The following is a 24,548-nucleotide window of genomic DNA, read 5'->3' on the forward strand; positions in this document are numbered from 1 at the left end:
ATAAATTAGGCACACTTAACTTTCACTTTTCACTTTCATGCACCAGAGAAGGAAATGGCAACCCACTCCAGTATTCTTGCCTGGAGAATCCCAGGGACAGGGGATCCTGGTGGGCTGCCGTCTACAGGGTCGCACAGAGTCGGACACAACTGAAGTGACTTAGCAGCAGCAGTAACTAATAACAATAACTAAAAATAAAATAGAAAAATTATAATGATATACTGTAATAAAATTTATGTGAATGTGGTCTTTCTCTCAATTTAAAACCTATGCATTCTTTATTTCTAGAATTTTCTGTTTAATATTTTCAGAACATAGTCCACCATAGGTAAGTGAAATCTCAGACAACTCAGACAATGAACCTGTATAAATATGGTGCTTGTAATTTAACACCTAGCAGTTAGTTAGCTAGCTAGCTTCTTTATCTATTTAACCAATGTTTGGAGGACTTTGTATGCAAGGGCACCCCAGAATCATTTATTAAATCCTTGTGTTACTGTCCTAGATACGGCATAAGTTTTTTTAAAAAGCACCAATTAACCTCTCTATGGAAACTTCTGTGACATTCCCAGTATATTTTGATATTGCAAGTCAGAATTGGACAAAATATTAGTTTTGTATTTTTCATACTCTGAGAAAAGTCCTTAGAACTCCATCACTTGATGAAGCTTGCCAGGAGCAGAAGAATTACTGAGATGTGGATCCAAAGCCTGACATGCTGAGCTTGGAGCTGCTGGTATTATTCAGGATAGGCAAGATGCTGCTGCTCTACCTAACAACCCCCAGATGTTAGAGCAACAGAAATTTATCTCTCATGGGACAGACCCATCTCTTCATCCTCTTCCTCTGAAAAATCTGGCTTTACCATCTAGAAAGTCAGTCACCACTGCCAAAGAAAGGGAGAAGATGGAGCACCGCATACTGGATCTTCAACACCCTTGACATTCCTTCTCACGTTTCATTGGTCAGGGTCAGTCCCATGGGCACATCTCACTTCAAGGGAGTGGAGAAGTACAGTCCTGCTGGTGGTCTGGAGGAGCCGAGCTGAGTACTTGGTGAGCAGAAATCATATCCACACTCATCTTCCTCTGGGTTTCTTATTATGTGACACCATAGCTCTCCTTATCATTTTAGCCAATTTCAGGCAGTGTTGTCTGTTATCTATGGCCAAAACCATGATAACTGAATGCTGCTGCTGCTGCTGCTGCTGCTAAGTCGCTCAGTCATGTCCGACTCTGTGTGACCCCATGGACTGCAGCCCACCAGGCTCCTCCGTCTATGGGATTTTCCAGGCAAGAACACTGGAGTGGGGTGCCATTGCCTTCTCCGAACTGAGTGCTAGAACACCCAAATCTCAAACCAGAAAAAAATCCCCTATATAAATTCTATATCCAGCAAAACATCCTTCAGATATGAAGGAGAGATTTAAGACATTCTCAGATAAATAAAAAGTGAGAGAATTGGTCACTAGCAGATCTGCCCTACCAGAAATTCTAAAGGTGGTCTTTCAAGCTAAAATGAAATAACATGGACTATAACTGAAATCAACATGAAAAAATAGAGTACTGGTAAAGGTCACGACATAGGTAAACATAAAAGACAGTTTAAAATAGTTCTCTGGTTGTAACTCTCCCATCTTGTTGGTTGTAACAACTGCATGAAACAATAGTTATAAATTCTGTGTTGAGGGACATACAATGTATAAAATTTAACTAACAGCACAAAAGGGAAGAAGAGTATTGTTATACAGGGGCAAAGTTTTTATATGCTATTACAATTAAAAGGGTATGAATCCAAACTAGATTATTATAAATCAAGGTATTAGTTGTAATCTCCAGGGCAACCACTAAAGAAAGAACTAAAAATGTTTATTTACTAAGAGAAACAAAAAGGGGAATTACATTAATATACTAGAAAATATCTACTTTAACACAATGGAAGGCAGTAATTGAGGAATAAGGGATAAAGTAAGAAGAGATGACATATATTAATAGAAAACAAATAGTAGACATAATTCCTACCTTATCAGTAATCATATTAGGTAATTGACAGAATGGATCTAAAAAATGTATCCAACTATATACTGTCTACTAGAGACGTACTTTAGATTCAAAGTCATAAGTAGGTTGAACGTAAAAAGATGGGAAGAGATATATTATGCTGCTGAGTCACTTCGGTCGTGTCCGACCCTGTGTGACCCCATAGACGGCAGTCCACCAGGATGCCCCGTCCCTGGGATTCTCTAGGCAAGAACACTAGAGTGGGTTGCCATTTCCTTCTCCAATGCATGAAAGTGAAAAGTGAAAGTGAAGCCGCTCAGTCGTGTCCCACCCTCAGCGACCCCCATGGACCGCAGCCCTCCAGGCTCCTCCGTCCATGGGACTTTCCAGGCAAGAGTACTGGAGTGGGGTGCCATTATATTATGCTAGCAGTAACCAAAAGAGAGAGAGAATAGCTATACTAATATGAGACAAAATAAACAACACAAAAATTGATCCTAGAGACAAAGGAGGATATTTTAAATGGGAAGAGAGCCAATCCATTAAGAAGATACAATAATTATCAACTTACACACATTTAACAATGGCCCAAATGTCATGTGGCAAAAACTGACAGAAGGAAGCAAGAGACAATGATAGTAGTTGGAGATTTTAATGTCACTTTCAATAATGAATAGAAACACTAAACATGTGATAAACTAGCAGTTGGAAGACCGGAGTGACTGTTATTCCTGGAGAAGACAACAGGGATTGTAGGAATTTGGAGCTGGATAAGGGCTTCTTGGGAGGCAACAGTGGTAAAGAATCTGCCTGACGATGCAGGAGACATAAGAGATGCAGTTTCAGTCCCTGGGTCAGAAGATCCCCTGGAGGAGGGAATGGCAACCCACTCCAGTACTCTTGCCTGGAAAATCCAACGGACAGAGGAGCCTGGCAGGCTACCGTCCATAGGGTCATACAGAGTTGAACATGACTGAAGTGACTTAGCATGAACAGAAATCATGCATAAAACGAAAACCTCCAAGAAAATATCATCAAAAGGACTTCTGAAGAAACAGGATTAAGTTACTTAAAATTCTAAAAAAATTAAAGTATAGATTAAATTAGCTGATAAAGATAAAATAATCTGTGCATTTAAAGATCACAATAGTAGCCTCCAAACTGAGAGGTCATTGCAACTAGGAAAAAAAATAGAGAGAAAAGCAAAAGCCTTTGTGGGAAATTCAAAGTCCTTCCTGTACTGCTTTAAGAAAAAAAATTAAATTTTCACCAGATAAATTCAGAGTTCATTTACTCCATAAAGACAGAAGAGAATCTTTTCAAAGTGGATGAAAATATCAGGTACAGATATGAAGAACTGGACACATGAAAGATTCAAGCCAAGTTTTTTCAGAAAAACTTGAAGGAAGCAATGACTATTATCAAAGTCAGCTTATATCCCATGACTAACAAGTTTATGGTAATAAGTTGAAGGTTTTACTGGCTGTAAGAAATCTCGATAATTTAAGAAAAGAAAATGTGTACTTTAGCCAAAAAAAGCATTTCGAAAGTATATTTAGATCCTGGTGTTTCAAATGAGGCATTTGGCAGAAACCCAAGAGGACCACCAATGAATCCTCTGGATGAAGAGATTCCCAGGAAAGGATGTGCATCAGGCTGTGTCAGCGTGAAATGAAGGATTCCTCCATACACCACCTTCATCTTGTCACAGCAGGCTCTTCATGAGAGCAAGACAGAACTTAGCCTAGTGCTCCTTGCTCTGGCAGATGCTCAAAACCTTCCTTTGGTCCTATATCCACTTGCCCTCCCACCTCACTACCCCTAGTCCAGGCTCTAGTTCTCTGTAAGAAGTCAAGTGCTACAAAGGAGTCCCAGGGGCAAATTCTTGAGAAAAGGACCCACTATCCTTCTCCATATTCCAGAAAATGGGGGTGACCTGCCCCAGAAATGTCTATACACTAAGTGCTAAGTGATACTGAGTAATAAACATTAAGTATGGTTTTTCCTGTGGTCATGTATGGATGTGAGAGTTGGACTATGAAGAAAGCTGAGTGCCGAAGAATTGATGCTTTTGAACTGTGGTGTTGGAGAAGACTCTTGAGAGTCCCATGGACTGCAAGGAGATCCAACCAGTCCATTCTGAAGGAGATCAGCCCTGGAATTTCTTTGGAAGGAATGATGCTAAAGCTGAAACTCCAGTACTTTGGCCACCTCATGCGAAGAGTTGACTCATTGGAAAAGACTCTGATGCTGGGAGGGATTGGGGGCAGGAGGAGAAGGGGACGACAGAGGATGAGATGGCTGGATGGCATCACTGACTCGATGGACTTGAGTCTGAGTGAACTCCAGGAGTTGGTGATGGACAGGGAGGCCTGGTGTGCTGCGATTCATGGGGTCACAAAGAGTCAGTCAGACATGACTGAGCAACTGAACTGAACTGAACTGAATCAAATGAATTATGGCAATGGCATTAAGAATAGACTGATAGACCAATGGAATAAGAGTGAGTGCCCAGAACACACTCAAGTCTTTTAGGGGGAAGTTAACATACAATTAAATTGCCACCATAAGCCAGTGAAAAAAATAAGTGGTTGTAAGGGCAATAATTCTATGGAGATCCTTACCTAATGGCATATACAAAAATAGACTCCAGATGACTCAAAGATTTAATCATAAAAGTGCAAACTATAAACTTCATAAAAGAAAGAGTAGGAGAATATCTTTGTGACTTAGAGTATGGGAAGTACTGCTTCCTACAAATTAAGAAGAAAAAGATGCCAACCCATTAAAAACGGGGCAATGGAACTAAAGAGGTAATTTTCTAAAAGAAGGAATTCAAAACTCTAACAAACACATGGAGACATGCTCAGACTCATTAGTTATCCAGGGAAATGCAAATCACAAGACTGAGATTACAGTCTATACCTGTTAGTCTTGGCAAAACTCACAAGGCTGGCTAACGCCAAGCACCGGCAGGAAGACCAAGATATGCAGTACTATGGGGCTGAGACTGACAAAACCATTCTAGAAAGCAATTAGTCAAATTAAGTACCCATGCTGGCCCCATCAGTTCCACTTCTGGGTGGACAAGCCAAAGAAATAACACACAGCTTCATCCAAAACCAGCCAGGTATAATAGTGTTCTCTGTAGTACCATTCATGGTGGGAAGGAAGGGGCTTGAAGCAAGGACTTGTAAAAATTGCTGCAAACATGGGGTAGAAATACACATGGTAACATAAACGAGACTTCAAAAGTGTCAGTGAAAAAGTGAAATACAAATGAGGTATAGAATTGCATTTGTGTGTGTGCTCAGTCATGTCTGATTCTCTGCGACCCCATGGACTATAGCCCATCAGGCTCCTCTGTCCATGGAATTTTTCAGGCAAGAATACTGGAGTGGATTGCCATTTCCTCCTCCTGGGGATCTTCCCCATCCAGGGATTTAGTCCCCATCTCTTGTATCTCCTGCATTGGCAGGCAGGTTCTTTATCGCTGCACCACTTGGGAAGCCCAGAATATCATCTACATTGAGTCAAATATATATAAACCCAAAATTATGGTACACATTTTAGAACACCTCACAAATAAAAAGTACTCTTGCCTGGAGAATGCCAGGGATGAGGGAGCCTGGTGGGCTGCCGTCTATGGGGTCACACAGAGTCGGACATGACTGAAGCAACTTAGCACAAACAAAAAGATACAGATGAAACACATTAGAAGGGCTGCCCAAGAGCAGAGGTGGGGAAAAGGGCATAGAAGAATGAGCACATGGGAATTCCTTGGTGGTCCAGTGGTTAGGACTCCGTGTGCTCACTGCTAAGGGCCCAGGTTCAATCACTGGCTGGGGAACTAAGATCCCACAGCCATGTAGCATAACAAAAAATAAAATAAAAATTAAAAATAAAAGGACTCTCATACTTAAAAAAAATGAATGAGCACAAAAAGAAATGAGTAGAACAAGAGAAGCCTGGCACAGAACAATGATGATAATGTGCCATGAGGTGAGTTTGAGTCACTCGACTTTAACACCTCAGGTTTTTCACAAGAAAATAATACAGTACAAAGTTAATTCCACTACACTGCATACATACAGTTCCTATAAGCTTTTAATACCAATATGTCTTCATCATTTAAACAAGATAATATTGTCAGCAACTTAAGAAATTACTCAGTTAAAACACAGACAGAAATAGACTCACAAACATAGAAAACAAACTCAAGGTTATCAAAGGGGCAAAGGGGTGAAGGAGGGATAAATGAGGAGTTTAAGATTAACAAATACATACTACTGTATATAAAAGGCACAACAACTCAGGACCTACTATATACACAGGGAACTATATTCAATAGCTTGTAACAACCTATAATGGAAAAGAATCTGAAAAAGAATATATATGTGTGTGTGTGTGTGTGTGTGTGTGTATGTATAACTGAATCACTGCTAAAACCTGAACCACTGTAAATCAACTATGAAAGTGAAAGTGGCTTAGTTGTGTCTGACCTTTTGTAACTCCATGGATTGTAATTCTCCAGGGCAGAATACTAGAGTGAGTAACCTTCCCCTTCTCCAGGGAAGATCCCAACCCAGGGATCGAACCCAGGTCTCCTGCATTGCAGGCAGATTCTTTACCAGATGAGCCACAAGGGAAGCCCAAGAATATCAGAGAGGGTAGCCTATCCCTTCTCCAGCAGATCTTCCTGACCCAGGAATTGAACTGGGGTCTCCTGCATTGCAGGTGGACTCTCTACCAACTGAGCTATCAAGGAAGCCCTAAATCAACTATACTTCAATAAAAAAATATATTGCTCAGTTAATTCTACTGTTTTGAGAATCTGCTTGTGTCTCTGTTTATAAGTACTCTAAAAAGTATAATAAAAGGCAATTAAGCAAGTGAAACAGATTTATCAATTCACAGGGCTACAAGTTGCTTGGACCTAAAGCTAAAACTCAGATGCCTAAGAAGCAGTGTTGCTTATGCTTATGCTGCATTTGATTGAATGTACAACCAGCAGTGACATGGGGTCATGAGGTTGGCAAAGGATTTTTAAACATCACATTTAAATCCAGTATTTTTGGAGGATTGATCTAGAAACACAGCCTGGGATTCTGACAAGTATAGCTCTGCGTACCATGGTTATAATTCCTTTTAGTAGCAGAATGTCAGGAACCAAGGCATTTTTAAGACTCACAGGTGGATGCTTGATGCTGCTGAAGCTTTGGGTTTTATAAGGGCTTCCCCAGTGGCTCATCTGGTAAAGAATCTGCCTGCCAATGCAGGAGATGCAAGAGATGTGTTGGATCCGTGGGTTGGGAGATCCCCTAGAGGAGGAACTGGAAGCCCACTCCAATATTCTTGTCTGGAGAATCCTGTGGACAGAGGAGCCTGGCAAGCTACAGTTTGTGGAGTTGGACATGACTGAGTATGTGTGCATGTGACACACACACACAGAGCATAGTTTAAGCAGTGCCACGCTGACCTCAGAGATTAAGGGAGGAGGAGGGTTGCGGACAAAAGATCTGTGACCTCAGACTCACACAAATTCTGCAGCTGCTTGGTCATCTTCAGAAGCCCACATGAGGGGAGTAAGAAATGCACTGTCCTTCACTGAGGCAGCTACCATCAATATTTTGGTAAATTCCTTCTAACAACAGAAACAAAACAAGTGAAAAACTCTTCTCCTCCCTTATTTATTCCCAAAACTTTTCTCCAGTTTAGCAAAACCCACTTCCCTGCTTTTGAGGGGATGGCCTGCCTCCTGGCTTGTTGCCTACATCAGCATTTCCCATCTCTCTAGCACAAGGGGTAACTTTTTTTCTAGATTATGGAAATGCTGTGCCCAGTCAAGAAGTTTTAAAACATGGGAAAGTTGCCCAAGTATATCTTAATCCAACTATCTTCAGAAATCATAAAGACATATAAAAGAGCTATAAGAATTGAAAATGCAGACTGGAAATAATTTAGGCAACTCATCTGAAGTCTAAAATCCCATGAGATAAGTGGTATATTCACTGAACTTGTCCCTCCACTCTTCTTGGTGTTTTTCCATTTGCTTAGTCACTATGTTGGGTACAAAATACAGAAATACATTGTTTCTGTAATATCCTAGTGTAAAATTTTTTTCATTCTTTGAAGCACTTGGCTTTACAGAACATTAGGTCATAAACAGAGACATTACAATGTTTAAAGAACCAGCAATGTGTAGCTCCATTTGTAAGAGTGAGAAAAGTAAATTCTTACCAATTAGATTTGCTTGGCAAGAAAAATGTTGCCTCTTTTTGCCCCAGCTGGCAGGAAGGTCAAAACTAAATTCTGTTGCAACTTAACTCATCTTGGGCCCTGATACATTCAATCCCTCTTCTTTTTGTAGCAAAGACCCCTGCATGGGCCTTGCTGCTGCTGCTGCTAAGTCGCTTCAGTTGTTTCCGACTCTGTGCGACCCCATAGACGGCAGCCCACCAGGCTCCCCTGTCCCTGGGATTCTCCAGGCAAGAACACTGAAATGGGTTGCCGTTTCCTTCTCCAATGCATGAAAGTGAAAAGTGAAAGTGAAGTCGCTCAGTCGTGTCCGACTCTTAGCGACCCCATGGACTGCAGCCCATCAGGCTCCTCCATCCATGGGATGGGCCTTAGTAGGATTCAATTTAAGACGCAGGCATGTCTAGGAGACTCCAAGATAGGACCCACAAAGGGCACAGTTACAAGATGAACTGAGGTGGTTATGAGAAAGAATAAAAAGATGACTGTACAGGCTGGGTCAATGATGGCTCAACACAAGACAGGAGCTGCCATTCAGCCTGTGTCTGTCAGGGTGACCTCTGACCCCATGGGCTTACCCTTGCTGGGGACAATGACTGCTTTTCCAGTTTTACCATTCATCCCACTCCAGTGAATTTTGGTGGAACACGCATCAAAGGGAAAGAAATAAAACTGAATTTTTAAAATATTAATTCATTTATAAAGGAACTCCGTTTGTAGTATGAGGAAAATCACATATTTTGAGAATACTTATGCATAATGTAATTATGTTCCTTTACAAAGTGGCTCTTTATTTTAAGAATATAAAATATATTTTCAAACAAATCTAATTATATCTTATGATTTTAGTTTAAAATTGGAATATTGCAGTTGAAGTTTCTATAAAATCACATCTCTTAATTTATGTACCTTTCATCTGTCTTGTCTTTTCATCAAAGAGCAGATATAAAATTGTATTACCTTAACTGGACTGTCATTTTGAAAACACTTTGAAAGTTACATAATAAGATATTTAAAAATACATCTTGATCTAACATTTTTCTTATGTATAATGCTAAAATGAATAGTTTACAAAATATGTTTAAAAAAATACTCCCGTCCCCTGAGACTTATAAGTAGTGACAATAAAATTGAGATAATCTGATAGGCTGCCCTATTAATATTAAATAATTATACTAGCTGAAAAAGAAAACAGAATATTTATACCGAGTACATTCACTAGCATAAATGTGCTTATAGTGAAAAGTTAGATTTACATATTCATGTTGTGCTGCGTGAGTGCTAGGTTGCTTCAGTCATGTCTGACTCTTTGCGACCCTGTAGACTGTAGCCTGCCAGGCTTCTCTGTCCATGGGATTCTCCAGGCAAGACTACTGGAGTGGGTTGCCATGCTGTCCTCCAAGAGATCTGCCCGACCCAGGGATCAAACCTGCGGCTCTTGTAGCTCCTGCACTGTAGGTGGATTCTTTACCACTGAGCCACCAGGGAAGCCCACTCATTCCTATTGGATTGAGGGAAAAACAGTATTTCGGGGGACATGAGATTTAGCTTCTTGAACTTGATAGTTAGGACATCCTTCCCAAGGAGCTCAGTCTATTTTATTAGCAGGGGACATTTTTGTTTCTGAGAGCATCTGGGGGCCATGAAGTAGATAATATCTACAGAACCTCAGGTAATTAGGACCCACATCAACATTATGGTACAGCAAACCCACTGTAGAGTAGGGAATCTCCAGACCCTGCCAGGGGCCCTTGGCCTGAAGTTCCTCACGGCCGCCTCTGTACAAAGCAAGAACACTGTGGAGTTTTGTACCCATGTCTGTGGATTATCTTCCTCCCCAAACCTTGAAACCAGAGGCTACTTGACCCCTACAATATGAGTATTAAAAACTTTCTGTAGTAATAAGAACAGTAAGAGCATAGGACACATTTTAGGATGGGAGGTAAAGAAATTATCCAAAGATCCAGAACTTAAGAGTTTCTCCAGGTCTTTTGAAGATTGTGAAAGAATAAACGAGATGTTCAATAAACCCTCTGCTCAGGTTTTTGGAAACCCTCTTCTGGAAATATTCTCATTCACAAAAGCAAAACAGATTTTCTTGGTTTCTGACCCACATGTTAAATTTTCAAAAGGATATTTTGTTTTGCTTTAATTATTTTAGTATTTGTTATTTCTTAATCAGTCAACCAATAAGTTGTCAGAACAATTAAAGATTCAATCTTACTTTTATCTGGACAGTTTTAATTTCAAATCTTATATCAGCAAGAGATTTCCTTGTCTGGCCTCTTCGGTGTCCAAATTTACACTTATTTCTCATCACTTGTTCATCATCTTCTATGGGTCTTCGAACATATTTAAAGCGATCTTTGAGAGCTCGTTTCCATAAAAACTGTGTAAAATTATAAAACAGGGCAGTTAATATTCAAAGAGGTTTGCATAAGCCTATATAAACAATAAAATGGTTGTCTTTCACCTTTAGGCTTGAAAATATCTTCATTTTCAAATTACAGACTGAGAAAAGTCTGTAATTTTCAAAAGCCAGACTGAGAAACCATGATCCAGTTAAAAGGTGTGTGGGTGTTCACTGTAACAGTCTTTCAACTTCTGTTGTAGATTTGAAATTTTTTGAAATAAAAAATTGTGACTATCAAAATCTTGTAACAATCTATAATAGAAAATAATCTGAAAAATTATATATTTATATATATACATATATATATCATCGAATAATTTTGCTGTACACCTAAAACTAACACTGTATTATAAATCAATTATATTTAAATTTTTAAAAGTTAAGAATAAAACTAGTCCTAAAAACAACCAAATGCTTCCTCACTTGTGTGCTCTCTCTCTCACATTAAAATTCTAAGAAATTTTCTACATCTTTCACGGTTACATCAGAAACACAACCTCACATACACTTGTGGGGAGAGTTTGAGTAAACACCTACCATGCCCCAAAGTTTCCCCTTCCACTGTATGTGTACAAACCTGGATCATAATGTGCTAAGCAGTTTTGCAGGTCTCTTAACAGTGAACCATCTTTAGTTAACATCACTGGGAGAAGATGTGGGTAAAAAGCACACAAGACCAAAGTCAGCATTATTCATAACTTTCTGTTTGTCTCATTTGACAACCACAAAACTAAAGGTCAAAATGTAATTAGGTAGATATGTATTTGCTTATATATATGCAAAGATTCTCTGGGAGGAATCTTTAATAATACTGGTTACTTCTGGGAAGGAAACTTGGATGATTGGAGGATAGAGGTGGGAGGGAGATGTTTCCATTATCCTTTCATAGCTTTTGAACCCCATGAAAGTATAACTTATTGAAACAGCAAATTTAGATTCTTTCTTTAAAACACAACTAACTCTATAAACAGTACCACAAATTTTTGGCAAATATTATATCTTAAGTATAGAAGGAATTCATGTCATGTCTGGTAATTATCAATACTAGGACCCCAGATTTGTTTGTATTTTTTTTTTTTTTGAGAAAATTTAGTTGACTTTATCGTGTGCTTTTGTACACAACAGAATATTTTAGAAAGGATATCATACTAGAAGCAACGGTAGCTGAAGACCAGTCTGACTTCAAAGTTACTGGTTCTAGATATATCTTTTCTGAGTCTGGGTGGTGAAAAATAATCTTTAAGGCCCTCTCGCAGTCAGAAAATTCTATGATTCTATCCATATATAATGAACTTTTTCCAAGAAAGAAAGAGAGAAAGAAAGAAAAAAGCAAAGCAAGGGCGGGAAGAAAGAAAACAGAGGCCTTAAATGTTATGTTCACAGATAGTGACATTTATTATTTGTTATTCAGATTGGAACTAATTGCTTAAATTCCACATCTTCAAGAAAGTACAGCAAAAAATTTTTCTCACAGATGTCTGTGAAAATAAAGTACAAAGGACATGCATCTTATTTAGATACAACTACCAACGTATGCATGTCACCTAGAGATATAAGAACTAATAGACATTATAGCTTTAGGTATAAAAGCTATAATTCTCCACAATTGTCCCTTAAGTCATACAGTTCCAGTGTCACAATGCACTCAAATTTTTTTAACCACATTGACTTTTTTAAGTGTGCAGTTCAGTAGAGTTAAGTATGTTTACATTGTTGGGCAATGCAGATCCCTGGCTTTTAAAGCCAAGGGACTTGCAGATCCAGAGAGCAAAGCTTATACCGAAACCTCTAGAACAGTGTTTCTCAACACTGGTTTCACATTAGAATCATCTGGGGTACTTTTAAAGATGCAAAGCCTTCTTCTTCAGATCAACTAAATCGGCATCTCCGGGGATCCTGATGTGCAGCCAGAGTTGAGAACTGCTGCCCCAGAACACCACCAGGATCTTTTTTTGTCAGAACAGCAGAACCGTGAGAGAATCAGGTGAGGCTGTGGGTCAAGACCTCAAGACTATACAACTACTGCATGGGTCTAAACAAAGGCAAGAACCACTCTAGTGATGTGAAAGCAGAGATGTAGGTACAGTCACAGCCTCTCTTTCTAGTATGGCATCTCTCGAAGATCCTTCCTAGAGACTCACGGTTAAACACGAGCTTCCAGATAGCTTTGAGAGAGAGATTCTGATCATCTTTCTAGAGGATAACATAGAGAGAGAAAGAAGACCAAGGAGGAAGATGGGGAGGGATGAACAGGTGGAGCACAGAGGATTTTTAGCACAGTGAAAATACTATATATGATACAATAATCATGGCTACATCTGTCTAAACACACATAGACTGTACAATGCCAAGAGTGAACCTTAATGTAACCTATAGACTTTGGGTGATTATGATGCATCAGTGTAGGTTCATCAGTTGTAATGAATTACCTCTCTGTGGGGGATGTTGATAACGAGGGATGTTAGGGATGTGTAGGGGCAAGGGGTATTTGGGAAATCTCTGTATCTTCCTCTCAATTTTGCTGTGAACTTAAAACTGCTCTTAAAAAAAATAAACTTTTTTTTTTAAAGAAGACATAGGAACACATAGAAATCATCAAAAAGAACAGAGCAGAGAGAGAAAGACCAAAACTAACAACAAAATGGGAACTGAGAGCAAGAGACAGAAGAGATGGTCAAGGGAATGGAATTAGAGAGAGACCAGACAGAAAATGACAGAGAAGGAGAAACAGATAGACCTAGATAAACAGGGAGAGAGAGAGACTGAGGAAAAGGGAATGAGGCCTGAAATTAGCGGACAGCACAAGGCTCTTATTTTAAGGAGGGTTGAGAGTAACCGAATGGTGCCGTGTGGTCACTTACAAAGCCACAGCCGTCCTCATCCAGGAAAGGGTGGGCCTGCAGTAGGGCATTGACCACGTCGTTATACTGCTGGGTGCTGGGGTACCTGTTCAGCGTGACAGGGAGGACATTTTTCAGTTCAAGAAGCCCGTGTTCCTCCCTATGAGTCCAAATTACATTCACTTTTCTTCCAATCTTTCTATGTGATAATGTAAACACTCAAATAAGGGCTTTCCTGATGGCTCAGTGGTAAAGAATCCGTCTGTAATGCAGGAGATACAGGAGACCTGGGTTCGGTCCCTGGGTTGGGAAGATCCCCTGGAGGAGGAAATGGCAACCCACCCCAGTATTCTCGCCTGGAGAATCCCACAGACAGAGGAGCCTGGTGGGCTACAGTCCATGGGGTAACAGAAGAGTCAGACACGACTGAACAGAGCACACACATTCAAATATTGGCCAATGCTGGACTTATTATCAATCTGTCATGCAAAATCTGAAGAGAGTGGGTTCCAAATGATTTCAAGTCTATTCTGAAAACACGCCCTCTCGCAAGGCAGCAAGTCTGCCCTGTTATTACTCACAGTGAGCCTTCCAGATACTTGGTCATGTCCGCCTGGAGGAACTCAATGATCCTTATCCTCATGCTGTGATCAGGACACTTCTGTTCTGCTAGCATGCACTTGACATCATAAGGAAACTCTGGTAAGACGTAGGACTTAGTCCATTGTAAGGCTTTATTCCTTGCTAGAATGTGTCTCACATTCCTTCTGTGAAATAAAAAACACAAAGAGTGAAATTCTATTTCAAATATATGTAACTTATTAATTCTCTATACCCTGAGAGAATGGCTGGATGGCATCACTGACTCAATGGACATGAGTTTGAGTAAAGTCCAGGAGTTGGTGATGGACAGGGAGGCCTGGTGTGCTGCAGTCCATGGGGTTGCAGAGTCAGACACAATTGAATGACTGAACTGAACTGAAGTGATACACTGAGAACTGATGATAGAAACCACATTCTTGAGATCTATATATATGAACGTCGTCAACCCATCTTCCATCCAGTCATCTATGTGCAAATGTTTAAAGGTTCATCAAGTATCTCTTGTTTTCTTTCCCTTTGCACACACACAAATACTTGTCATTCTGGAAAAAATATCATAACAACATAGGCTATAGAAGACAGTCTGAAGTTGGGAAGAATGTCAATCCATGTATCTTGAGGAGGCAATAGGTAATGCATAGTTTAAAACTGAACAAGATATCTAACTAAAAGAGAGTAAACTGCAATTCAGCAAAGCAAATAAGGCATGTGATAAAGTCTTACTTAGCATCTGATTCAGAAAATTCTTCTAATTAATTGGCTGCAAATAAAATTAATTTATTAATTCTAATTAATGTGTTATTTATTTCACTACAATAAATAATATGGTAGAGAAGTGCAAGAGTCACTTAATGAGTCACTTAGTTGTTCTTGGCTATTTTAATAAGGTAAACTTGGTCTCTAAATTTAAAATAAGTATTAGATATTCTGATCCTCTCAAATGAAGTTTCTACAAAAGGCTACGGAAAGTGATAGCTACAGAAAGCAGATGAGTGGTTGCCTGGGGCTTGGGGTGGGAGAGGAGACTGACTGAAAAAAGGACACCAGGGAATTTTTTAGGGTGATGAAAGCGTTCCAAAGTGGACTGTGACAATGGCTGCACACCAGCATAAATTTACTAAAATTAACTGAGCTGTATACTTTAAGTAGGTGAATTTTAGGTTATGAAAGTTAAATCTCAGTAAGTTTGTTTATAAAATTAAATATCAGAACCACTTTAAAACCTTAAGATCAGTGATTGATCCAGTGTGTAAAAACTAAAATTTTCAAGCAAGTTACCAGAGGGAAGTGGTAGCATTCAGTCCATTTCACTAATAGGACTGATTGGGAAGGAAGTGAAGTAATAGAAGCAAGTCAAGCGGAAGACAAAGAAAGATTTCCTAAATTAACCTAAGTAGGTTAATCTTCTGGCACAAGCATGGACTACTTAGTAGCCCAAACAAAATTCAGATGAGCTTTGAAAGATCAGGTTTCCTTTAGAATTTTAGGTCATATTTTGTAAGAGACCAAGAGATATAACAAAACATGAGGAATAAAGGAAATTGGAGAAAGAATTCTGCTCTCTTTTCATGATAAGATCTTTCTCCTTTTTTCCCCTTTGGCAATAACTATATTGGTGGTGAAAACAGGTCCCAGCTAAAACAAGCACACTGATAATTCAACACTTGATTCAGTACAGCAACAGGCAATTCCCAGAAGAAATTTGTGCCTCAGCCCAAACTATTTTCCAATATGTTCCCCTTTTATTTCATTCATTCATTCAAGCAAATATTTATTGGGAAGGTACTAGGGGGCAATTACTCGTCTACAATCCCTATTTCCTTTCTTATTCTCTTATTTCTTTCTCCCATGATCTCTCCTGTATCTACTTAGATCAAGATTCTAAAGTAATGGCAAGTTTCATTGGCTGTATTTTGTGCCTTCCCAAGATTTTGAAAGGTGCTGTAACTGTGCAGGCATTAAATTTGGTTTCAGTACAACATTTTAACATCTATCTCCTTTTCCTATGAATTTCAAGTCTATTTAACTGCATGACCCCTTTAGACTTTTGAGGTTGCTAGTCTTATACAGTATCTCATCAATGGATAACTTCTACATTCCAATGCTATAAAATAGGTCTTGAGGCAATTTTTATCTTCTTGCTCTATATATGTCTTTTCTCTTCAACATCAGGGTAAGAACTATATATATATATCATGTTCTTATTTCTGTCAAATGCCTAGAATGTGACTAGACACATATAGGCTCAATCAACGCCAGACAGTCCATCTTGCTCCTAATTAGACAAAATCAGAGGCAACAAATTTTCCTTTTCTTTACATTAAAACAACTTAACAAGATATTTGGAAGTGAACAGAATACAAAGTATGCTAACACAAGTCAAAACTAATATTATACAGAATACTAGAATCAGAAATTAAAAACACACTCTAATTGACTGCAGATAACTGCGGGCACAATCATCACCCATTCATAAAAATATTAAAATTCAACATTTGCATTGTATTTTAAAAATCTTTACTCTGAGGTTATGATTATTCATATCATTATTGAGGTAGAGTTGAGCAGAACACTGTAGAAGTCAGCTCAAAGTAAGAACATGGAGCAGAAAACAATCCCAAACTAAGAGGATGCTGATATTTCTGTTTCCATTTCAGAGTCAGTGCCCTTTAACAAGATAATATCAGAAAACAAAGATCTTTAATTCAATGGGTCACAACCCTGGGTTCATGTTAATGGCTAGGACTGATTCCCAGTCTAATTGAATCAGAGTCTACTGCACTAAACACTCAGTGTCTATGTAGACTTTATATTTGTCATAAAATGAAACTAACAATAAACTCAAGCTGACGCATTTGATGACTATCAGTATTATTATTGCCATATGCGCCACTTTAAAAAGTCGTGAGGGACTTTCCTGTTGGTCCGGTGGCTAAGACTCTGTGCTCCCAGTGTGTGGGGGCCAAGTTCGATCCCTGGACAAGAAACTAGATTCCACATGCCTCAATCAAGAGTTCACACGCTGCAACCAAAAGATCCACATGACGTAAGGGAGATCAAAGATCCTGCAGACCTCAACTAAGACCTGATGCAGCCAAATAAATAATAAATGTTTTTAAAAAATTATGAGATAGAGGTTCTCAGGAAGAAGCTCACTGACTGTAAAACTTTAACTTTAATAAGAATGAAAAATCATCTAATTATTTTTACTCCTAAGAAACAGACAATATGGGCCTCACCTAGGATAAGGGAGATGGCCCTATGCAGAAAAGGGCCAGTGGAGTTTCAGCCTGTTAAGGAAAAATCTCAACATACAGAAAACAGAAGTTGAGCCTTGGTAGGGAGCAGGAGAGACATACATGTGGGCAACGACTGCTTGTTTTATCGCCACGGTATATAACTTTTTCAATAATTAGGACAGCTCATAATATAGTCCAATTTTGCATGCCATTTTATTATCAGCTAGTATCCAATGTTTTTTTCTCAGATCCAGCCAAGATTCAAGCCTTCTAAATCTCCAGGACACACTTTGCATGTGTCAACCGTTGTTTCTCTCACCCCAAATGCCCTGAGTTTCCTTTATTCTTCTAGGTTCATCTTAGGTCTTCTCCCCAGGTAGATTCTCTTCCCCTCTCTCCTGACTCTCTGGTGGTCTTCCTTGTCTAAATCCCCCACATGGCCTGGTCCAGTACTGGCCCCATGGGTACTCACCTGTATCTTGCTTTCTTACCTGTTTTGATTTCCCTAATGCCATTGTCAAACGAAACAGTTGTTCTACAGTTCTATAACCGTTCTTTAACAGGTCTAGAACTATAACTGCTACATAGTTATTTAGGAACAGTTCTATAACAAAAATGTTATATCAAGTTTCAGGAACATTTGAGAGAGATGTAAAAATATTAAATATAACATTCTATGACAGATAAACAAAGACAGTCATAAATTGCTTAAACTTGTATTTTCACACATGAAATTGACATCTTTTGAACCTTTTCAAAAGGTTCAAACAACCCACCCATGATAAAGGAACCATTGAACAGGAAGGCATCAAGCTGACATGCTAGTGGAGAGAAGTGTGATATCACTAAGTCCTCAAGTTTGAGATATGAAAATGTGTGGGACCCAGATGCAAGAGAGGCAGATCTGGCGATTGGAGTACAGTCCTCTGTTTACACAAAAGATACCTAAGAATTAGACTATGCAAACTTCATAATAATAAACCACCACTGAGAAAACCCTCCCAAAGAAGTTTTCTCACCAGGCTTTAGCTACATCCCATGTGGGTTCTTTATAGAACCAAGGGCAGAGTTCATGTCACACTCAACTGAATTCTGGTTGACTTTTGGCATCACAGTCATGAATCAGGTCTGCTACTTCTGCTAATGCTAAGTGGCTTCAGTCATGTCCGACTCTGTGCGACCCCACAGATGGCAGCCCACCAGGCTCCCCCATCCCTGGGATTCTCCAGGCAAGAACACTGGAGTGGGTTGCCATTTCCTTCTCCAATGCATGAAAGTGAAAAGTGAAAGGGAAGTCGCTCTGTCGTGTCCGACTCTTTGCAACCCCATGGACTGCAGCCTACCAGGCTCCTTCGTCCATAGGATTTTCCAGGCAAGAGTACTGGAGTGGGGTGCCATCGTGTCTACTTTCCTAAAATTTGGGCCACAAATGACACTTTTCTCTAGGGGCCCCCAGCTTGGAGATAATCTGTTACCCTGAGGGACTGTGATGCTTTTCTAGTCCTGCAAAATGGTATTGCTTTCCGGTCCTTGAGGAAGAAGAGCATGAGACAAGTGGAAGTCTTTGCTGCGAAGAACAGCCATTCTCACTACCAGGCTTGGTCTTCATGTGCAAAGAACCACCTCTGTCAGTAGTAGCATTCCCAGCATCGAAGGAAAAAGCAGTGACAAATACTGTGCTCTCCAGGGACTTAATGGAAAGACTGTGTTCCACAAACCTACATTCATTTTATTCTTTTCCACACAGAAACTTGCAGACTCTCTACACTGAAAATGGTATATATCAGGGTGCCCAGTTTTCTATTATCAACTCTGAAACGAAATGCCGTGTAACCACATCTAAAAAGCTTCAATGTTTGGGGAACACAGAAGAAGAGAATGGAGTCAAGTAAGAGAAGGTATAGACATCTGTTTAAAGAACTTGCTGTCACCTAACTGTAGGACATGAAAGGACCTTATAATACACATCTTCAAAACAGGGATTGAAGTTCACCAAACTACAAAGTTCAACAGAAATGTTGCTTCTGTGTTATTAGGCCATACTCTGTGAATCACCTTCTTTACTTTACCTAGGCAAGACTTTCCACTGCTAAGAAAACAAAGTAAACAAGCAGTTTTTGAAAAGCCCAATAGAGAGATGCATGTCAATGAGCTAGGTGAGATGCCATCTCTGAAAATATAGAACGATGTCACAGCAAGACATGCACGGACTATGAAGAAAATGCTGTTTTCCTTCAGCTGCAGCCACGAGTAATTCAGAAAATGTTTGCACTGCAACCACCAGTAATTCAGAAAATGTTTGCTCCACATTCTCATCATTTGATATGTGCTTTTAATTTGTGTTTTATAGCTCTGGGCTATCACAGCTGCCATTTAATCTATGAAATTTCCAGAGGAATTTAGTTTCTGAAAGGCATGAGTGAACATGTAATCAAGCAGAAAGTAGAGGTAGAGATGTGGCTGGCATCAGGCACTGTGCTGTAACACAGACAGACAGACACCTCTTAAATCCTCCCTGTCCTTGGTTGCCAGTGAGAGATTCAAGGAGCCAGGAACTTTTGGGGTTTTGACTAATCAAGAAAAGAAGCATAAAATAAATACATCTTTTATTTCTCCCTGTTCTCCAATTCTTCTTGGTATTGACAGATGGTCAAAGACCCAGAAATGTGACCTTACCCTCAATATTTACACTTATTAGCATGATAGTCACAAAAACAGATCTCATAGAGCTATCATAGTCCCTCTTTTTCTTTTTTATTTCTCATTCATAAAAAGGAAAAAGTAATGAGACATTACCTATGCAGTTGTTGCAAAATGTTCAGTACTACAATTTTGTAGTTCATAATTATCAAAATCAGGTGGTTCAGGGCAGTTTTTTATTAATCCACCTGTATACTACTAGGCTTTTGAACCCTGACCTCATGTAAACAGTTTATATCCTCAGAGCATCTGCTAAATAGGGATGAGCCTGGAAAAATTCACTTTTCAAATCTGGCCCACAGTGCTGGTTTTATGTGACTTTTGGGGCCCAAAAAAGAGACTGACTTAGTCTTGTCCCAACTGTGTGCCATCTAGGCTGTGACTTGCCAGTTCCTCAACCATACAGCTTCATACAAATAAAAGTTTCCTAGTTCTAAGGATTCAAGCAATTTGATTTATACCAAAGTACCATTAAACCGGGTGGCTTAAGGGGCTTCCCAGGTGGCACAGTGGTAAAGAATCTGCCTGACAATGCAGGAGACGTGGGAGATGCAGTTTCGATCCCTGGTTTGAGAAGATGCCCAGGAGTAGCAAATTGCAACCCACTCTGGTAATCTTGCCTGGAAAATTTCATGGACAGAGGAGCCTGTCCATGGAAAATTTCAGGAAAATGTCCAGGAAACTTTCATGGACAGGTTACAGTTCAAGGGGTCGCAAAGAGCCAGATACATGTCAGATGTGTAGTTGATCTGACTGAGCAACTACACATACACACACGGGGGGCTTCAAGCACAAACATTAATTTCTCATGGTTAGAGAAGTTGGATGTTCCAGATCAGGGTGCCAGCAAAGCTGGGTTCTTGGCAAATGTGCTTTTCCTGGTTTACAGAAGACCGTCTTCCTACTGTGTCCTTACATGCCAGAAAGAGAGCAAGTTAGCTCTCTGATCTCTTTCCTTTTTATTAAAAAATACTATTTTTTTGGCCATGACCCACAGCATGTAGGATTTTAGTTCCCTGACCAGGGATTGAACCTACACCCCCTTGCAGTGGAACCATACAGTCCTAACCAGTGCACCACCAGGGAAGTCCTGTTGGCCCCTTAGCCTCTAATAAGAACACTAATTCCATCCATACGGAGTCCATCCTCAGGGCCTAATTACTTCCCCAAAGCCCCTCCCTCCAAATACCATCATATTGGGATTAGGGTTTCAACATAATGAATTTTGGAGAGGCACAAGCCTCTATTAATCTATTGTACATCCAGAAACGCCTTGCTGCTGCTGCAAAGGCTGGTCATAAGACAACACTAGCATCACTTAGGGCACCTGTTAGTGGTGCTGGCTCTCAGGTCCCACTCCTGACTTACTAAATTAGAACTTGCATTTTAATAAGATTCCTGGATGATTTTTAATTATCTTGGAGCTTGAGAAGCACTGGTGTAGGGCCCTGATCTATTTCATTTAAGTCCTCCAGGAAATTCTAATGTGCAGTCACAGTTACAGAGCACTGTCCTGTCCACTGGCACAGCACAGGGGCTTCTCGCCTCCTTAACACCACCCCTCTTCATTTCCAGCAAGTCCATTTTCTCTGCCTCTCACATTCCAAAAACACATATTCCAAATAGAATGTCCTATTCCATTTCAGGTGCCTGTACCTTTGCACATGGTATTTGCTTTTCTGGAAATGTTCTTTTCTTCTCTTGCTGCATTTTTCTTCAGATGAAATTCAAATTATGTTTCAAATCCACCCCCCCAACCCCGCTGCCTTCAGTTTTTGAGAAGACTTCCCCGGGGGCCTTCTCCATACTTACTTCTCTAAAAGTCTCATTTATCTTTCTTTCTGTGCTGTTTCCATACCCTGTGCATTTCTATTTCTGTGTCTCTTTCTCAATATTGCGGTTATTAACTTCTGTGTCTTTCTTGTCAGAATCTGCGTTCCCCTAGGCAAGGACAAAATCGCCCCACTTTACCCACTGTCTATATCATATCTAGTTCATGGTTTATATTCAGTAGCTTTTGGACTGAACAAAAGGGAAGAAGAGACTAGAAATCAAGTTTACTTTAATCTCTCTGAAGACATCCTATTAGTTAATAAGAATGAGCAGGAGTCAGAGAGTTATTTATCAGTCACAACAGCCCAGTTTTCCCTGCAATTCCTGTTTGGCTGCGTCCAGATAGCCTCCACTGAAGGAAAGTTCTGTTCTAACTTGATGAGCCAATGTTCTTCATTTCATTTCATTTGGGTCTCTGCTCAAGCAACATCCAGTCAGAAGTTGAAAGACTGTCCTGAAAACCCTCCTGAAGCTAACACACACATGCACTTACACACACTATTTCCTCTATTTGCCCCTTTTTTCTTTGCCTTATTGGCCTCATAGCACTTCAACATATTTACAGTGTAATATCACAGGCATTTATTATTTCCTCACTATGAGAACTCTGTGGGGGGAGGCTTGGTCTGCTCTGCTCCCCACTGTATCCTCTGTGCCTCCCAGGGCCTGGCATCCAGTAAGCACTAGGGAAATGTTTACTATGGAATGAATGAATGGACTCTGACTCAGGTGAAAAATCATTAAGTCAGTAGTTCCTAAGGTGGGTCCTGTGGTGTTAATAGATGTTACACAGAGAAAGAATTCTGGGCCAGACAGAGGAAAATGCTTTATAGCATTTACTAGGTCACTGTACAGACTTTTGAGAGTCCTTTGGACTGCAAGGAGATCCAACCAGTCCATCCTAAAGGAGATGAGTCCTGGGTGTTCATTGGAAGGACGGATGCTGAAGCTAAAACTCCAGTACTTTGGCCACCTCACGCGAAGAGTTGACTCATTGGAAAAGACCCTGATGCTGGGAGGGATTGGGGGCAGGAGAAGAAGGGGATGACAGAGGATGAGATGGCTGGATGGCATCACCGACTCGATGGACGTGAGTTTGGATAAACTCTGGGAGTTGGTGATGGACAGGGAGGCATGGCGTGCTGCCACTCATGGGATCGCAAAGAGTCGGACACGACTGAGCGACTGAACTGAACTGAACTGTACACTGGGAATGTCCAGTCAGGGACTAGACTTGGAAGGTAATACGTCCAAAACACACAAAACTTAGGCATGGGTGTTCTATACACCTGTAGGGTAGGAGATGAGGGATGTAGCACTGCACTCTAGTTTCACTGACCTGGGATTCAGCATCTAAATGTGACAATGTATCACTTGGGTGGACTTGCTGTACTTTGAACCTCCCCTTATTATGTGATGGATAAGATACACACACAAGGGTGCTGCTCCTTATTTTAGCTGTGTATGTGGCATTGCCTACAAACAGTATGTCAAGTGTGGACCTACTGACATTTGCCCTCTTGAGCATAGGTGGGTAAGATCATTCTACAGTATTTTATAGTAGTAGCCAGACCCAGAAAAAAAGTCATCATTAAAATAATTTTAAAACATGCGTGAAATTGTGACTAATTTATAATTACACCCAAAGGCTGAAGCAAACCATCTGCACACAAATATATTTAAAGTTCAGGGCAACTGTTTTTAAAGTGGCATTTAGGAAACCTCTACCTGTTTATCTGATTTCATGCCTTATTAGGTACCAAAAGGGAAACCAACAGTTTCGAACAGTGTAGAGGAAAAATAAAGAACGGCATTGTAAAAGAAAAAATATCTTTCTAAAGGATCGCCAACACATGCTGAGGACAGGACCTTATAAGCTTTCCATCAAGAAAGGGCATTTAAGCAATTCAGTAAAGAGCATGGGATCACCTATCACCAAAGAAAGCTGCTTCATGTCACAGCAGCATGTGTTTCCTTGGGACTTGGAATTCATCCACTGGGACACACACATCGTGTCAAGAGTCAAAGTCATGTGAATGTCCTGCCTCTAGAGCCTTCTTTTACTTCTTGTCTGCAAATGATCTGGATGGAAAACACATGTTCCTTTTAGGGACCATAGGGGAAATTATCACAAGCATAATGACAGCCACCTTGTATGGGATTATAACAGCTGCCAGGTACCTTCACTGTTATCGTACCTGCAGGTGGGGATTCCCATCACACAATGTGCGGAGACCCACCGGACAACAAGTAACAGTCCGGATTCCCACCCCAGGTGTGTGAGATCCCACCCCAGGTGGCACTTCATCCACCATCCTTTCCCACCTCATTAAAGCACATGGCTTCGTGAAAGCCTTGTAGCCAAACATCAGCTTGCTAGCCTGTTATGTATGAGTGGCCCATAAACTCCTGGGGTTTAATTCTGTTCAAAAAATGAGCACATTTAGCAGGAATTGTATAAAAAATGTCTAAAGAGAAATTGATGCTATTCAAATATTTATGCTGTCTTGTAAAGGTGTGTTCAGTCTTTCATTAGACCATACATCCTCATCTCAAATAAAAACTCCTATTTAGTCTCTGTTTGCCAGGTACTATGCCAAATGCTCTGCTCACAAGGGGAAAAGTGTATGGATTTTGCCCAGGTAGCACTTCTATGGAGGGA

At 40.1% G+C, this 24,548-nt stretch overlaps 1 protein-coding gene across 4 annotated transcripts in view; it reads right to left on the reverse strand.

The window, feature by feature from the left end:
* SAMD3 (sterile alpha motif domain containing 3) overlaps positions 1-24,548 on the reverse strand; it is a 43,899-nt gene that overhangs the window by 12,067 nt on the left and 7,284 nt on the right. For all 4 annotated transcript variants that reach the window (XM_086316466.1, XM_086316465.1, XM_086316467.1 and 1 more), the window contains 3 exons: positions 14,093-14,278; positions 13,533-13,617; positions 10,483-10,647 (listed from right to left, as the gene is read on the reverse strand). In XM_086316466.1, the coding sequence (XP_086172592.1) occupies positions 10,483-10,647; positions 13,533-13,617; positions 14,093-14,278 (436 nt within the window). The remainder of the gene's footprint in view (positions 1-10,482; positions 10,648-13,532; positions 13,618-14,092; positions 14,279-24,548) is intronic.

The sequence above is a fragment of the Bos grunniens genome, chromosome 9 (assembly GCF_055505025.1).
Source record: "Bos grunniens cultivar Pamir isolate PY7600 chromosome 9, Bosgru_T2T1.0, whole genome shotgun sequence".
Taxonomy (NCBI): Eukaryota; Metazoa; Chordata; class Mammalia; order Artiodactyla; family Bovidae; genus Bos; species Bos grunniens.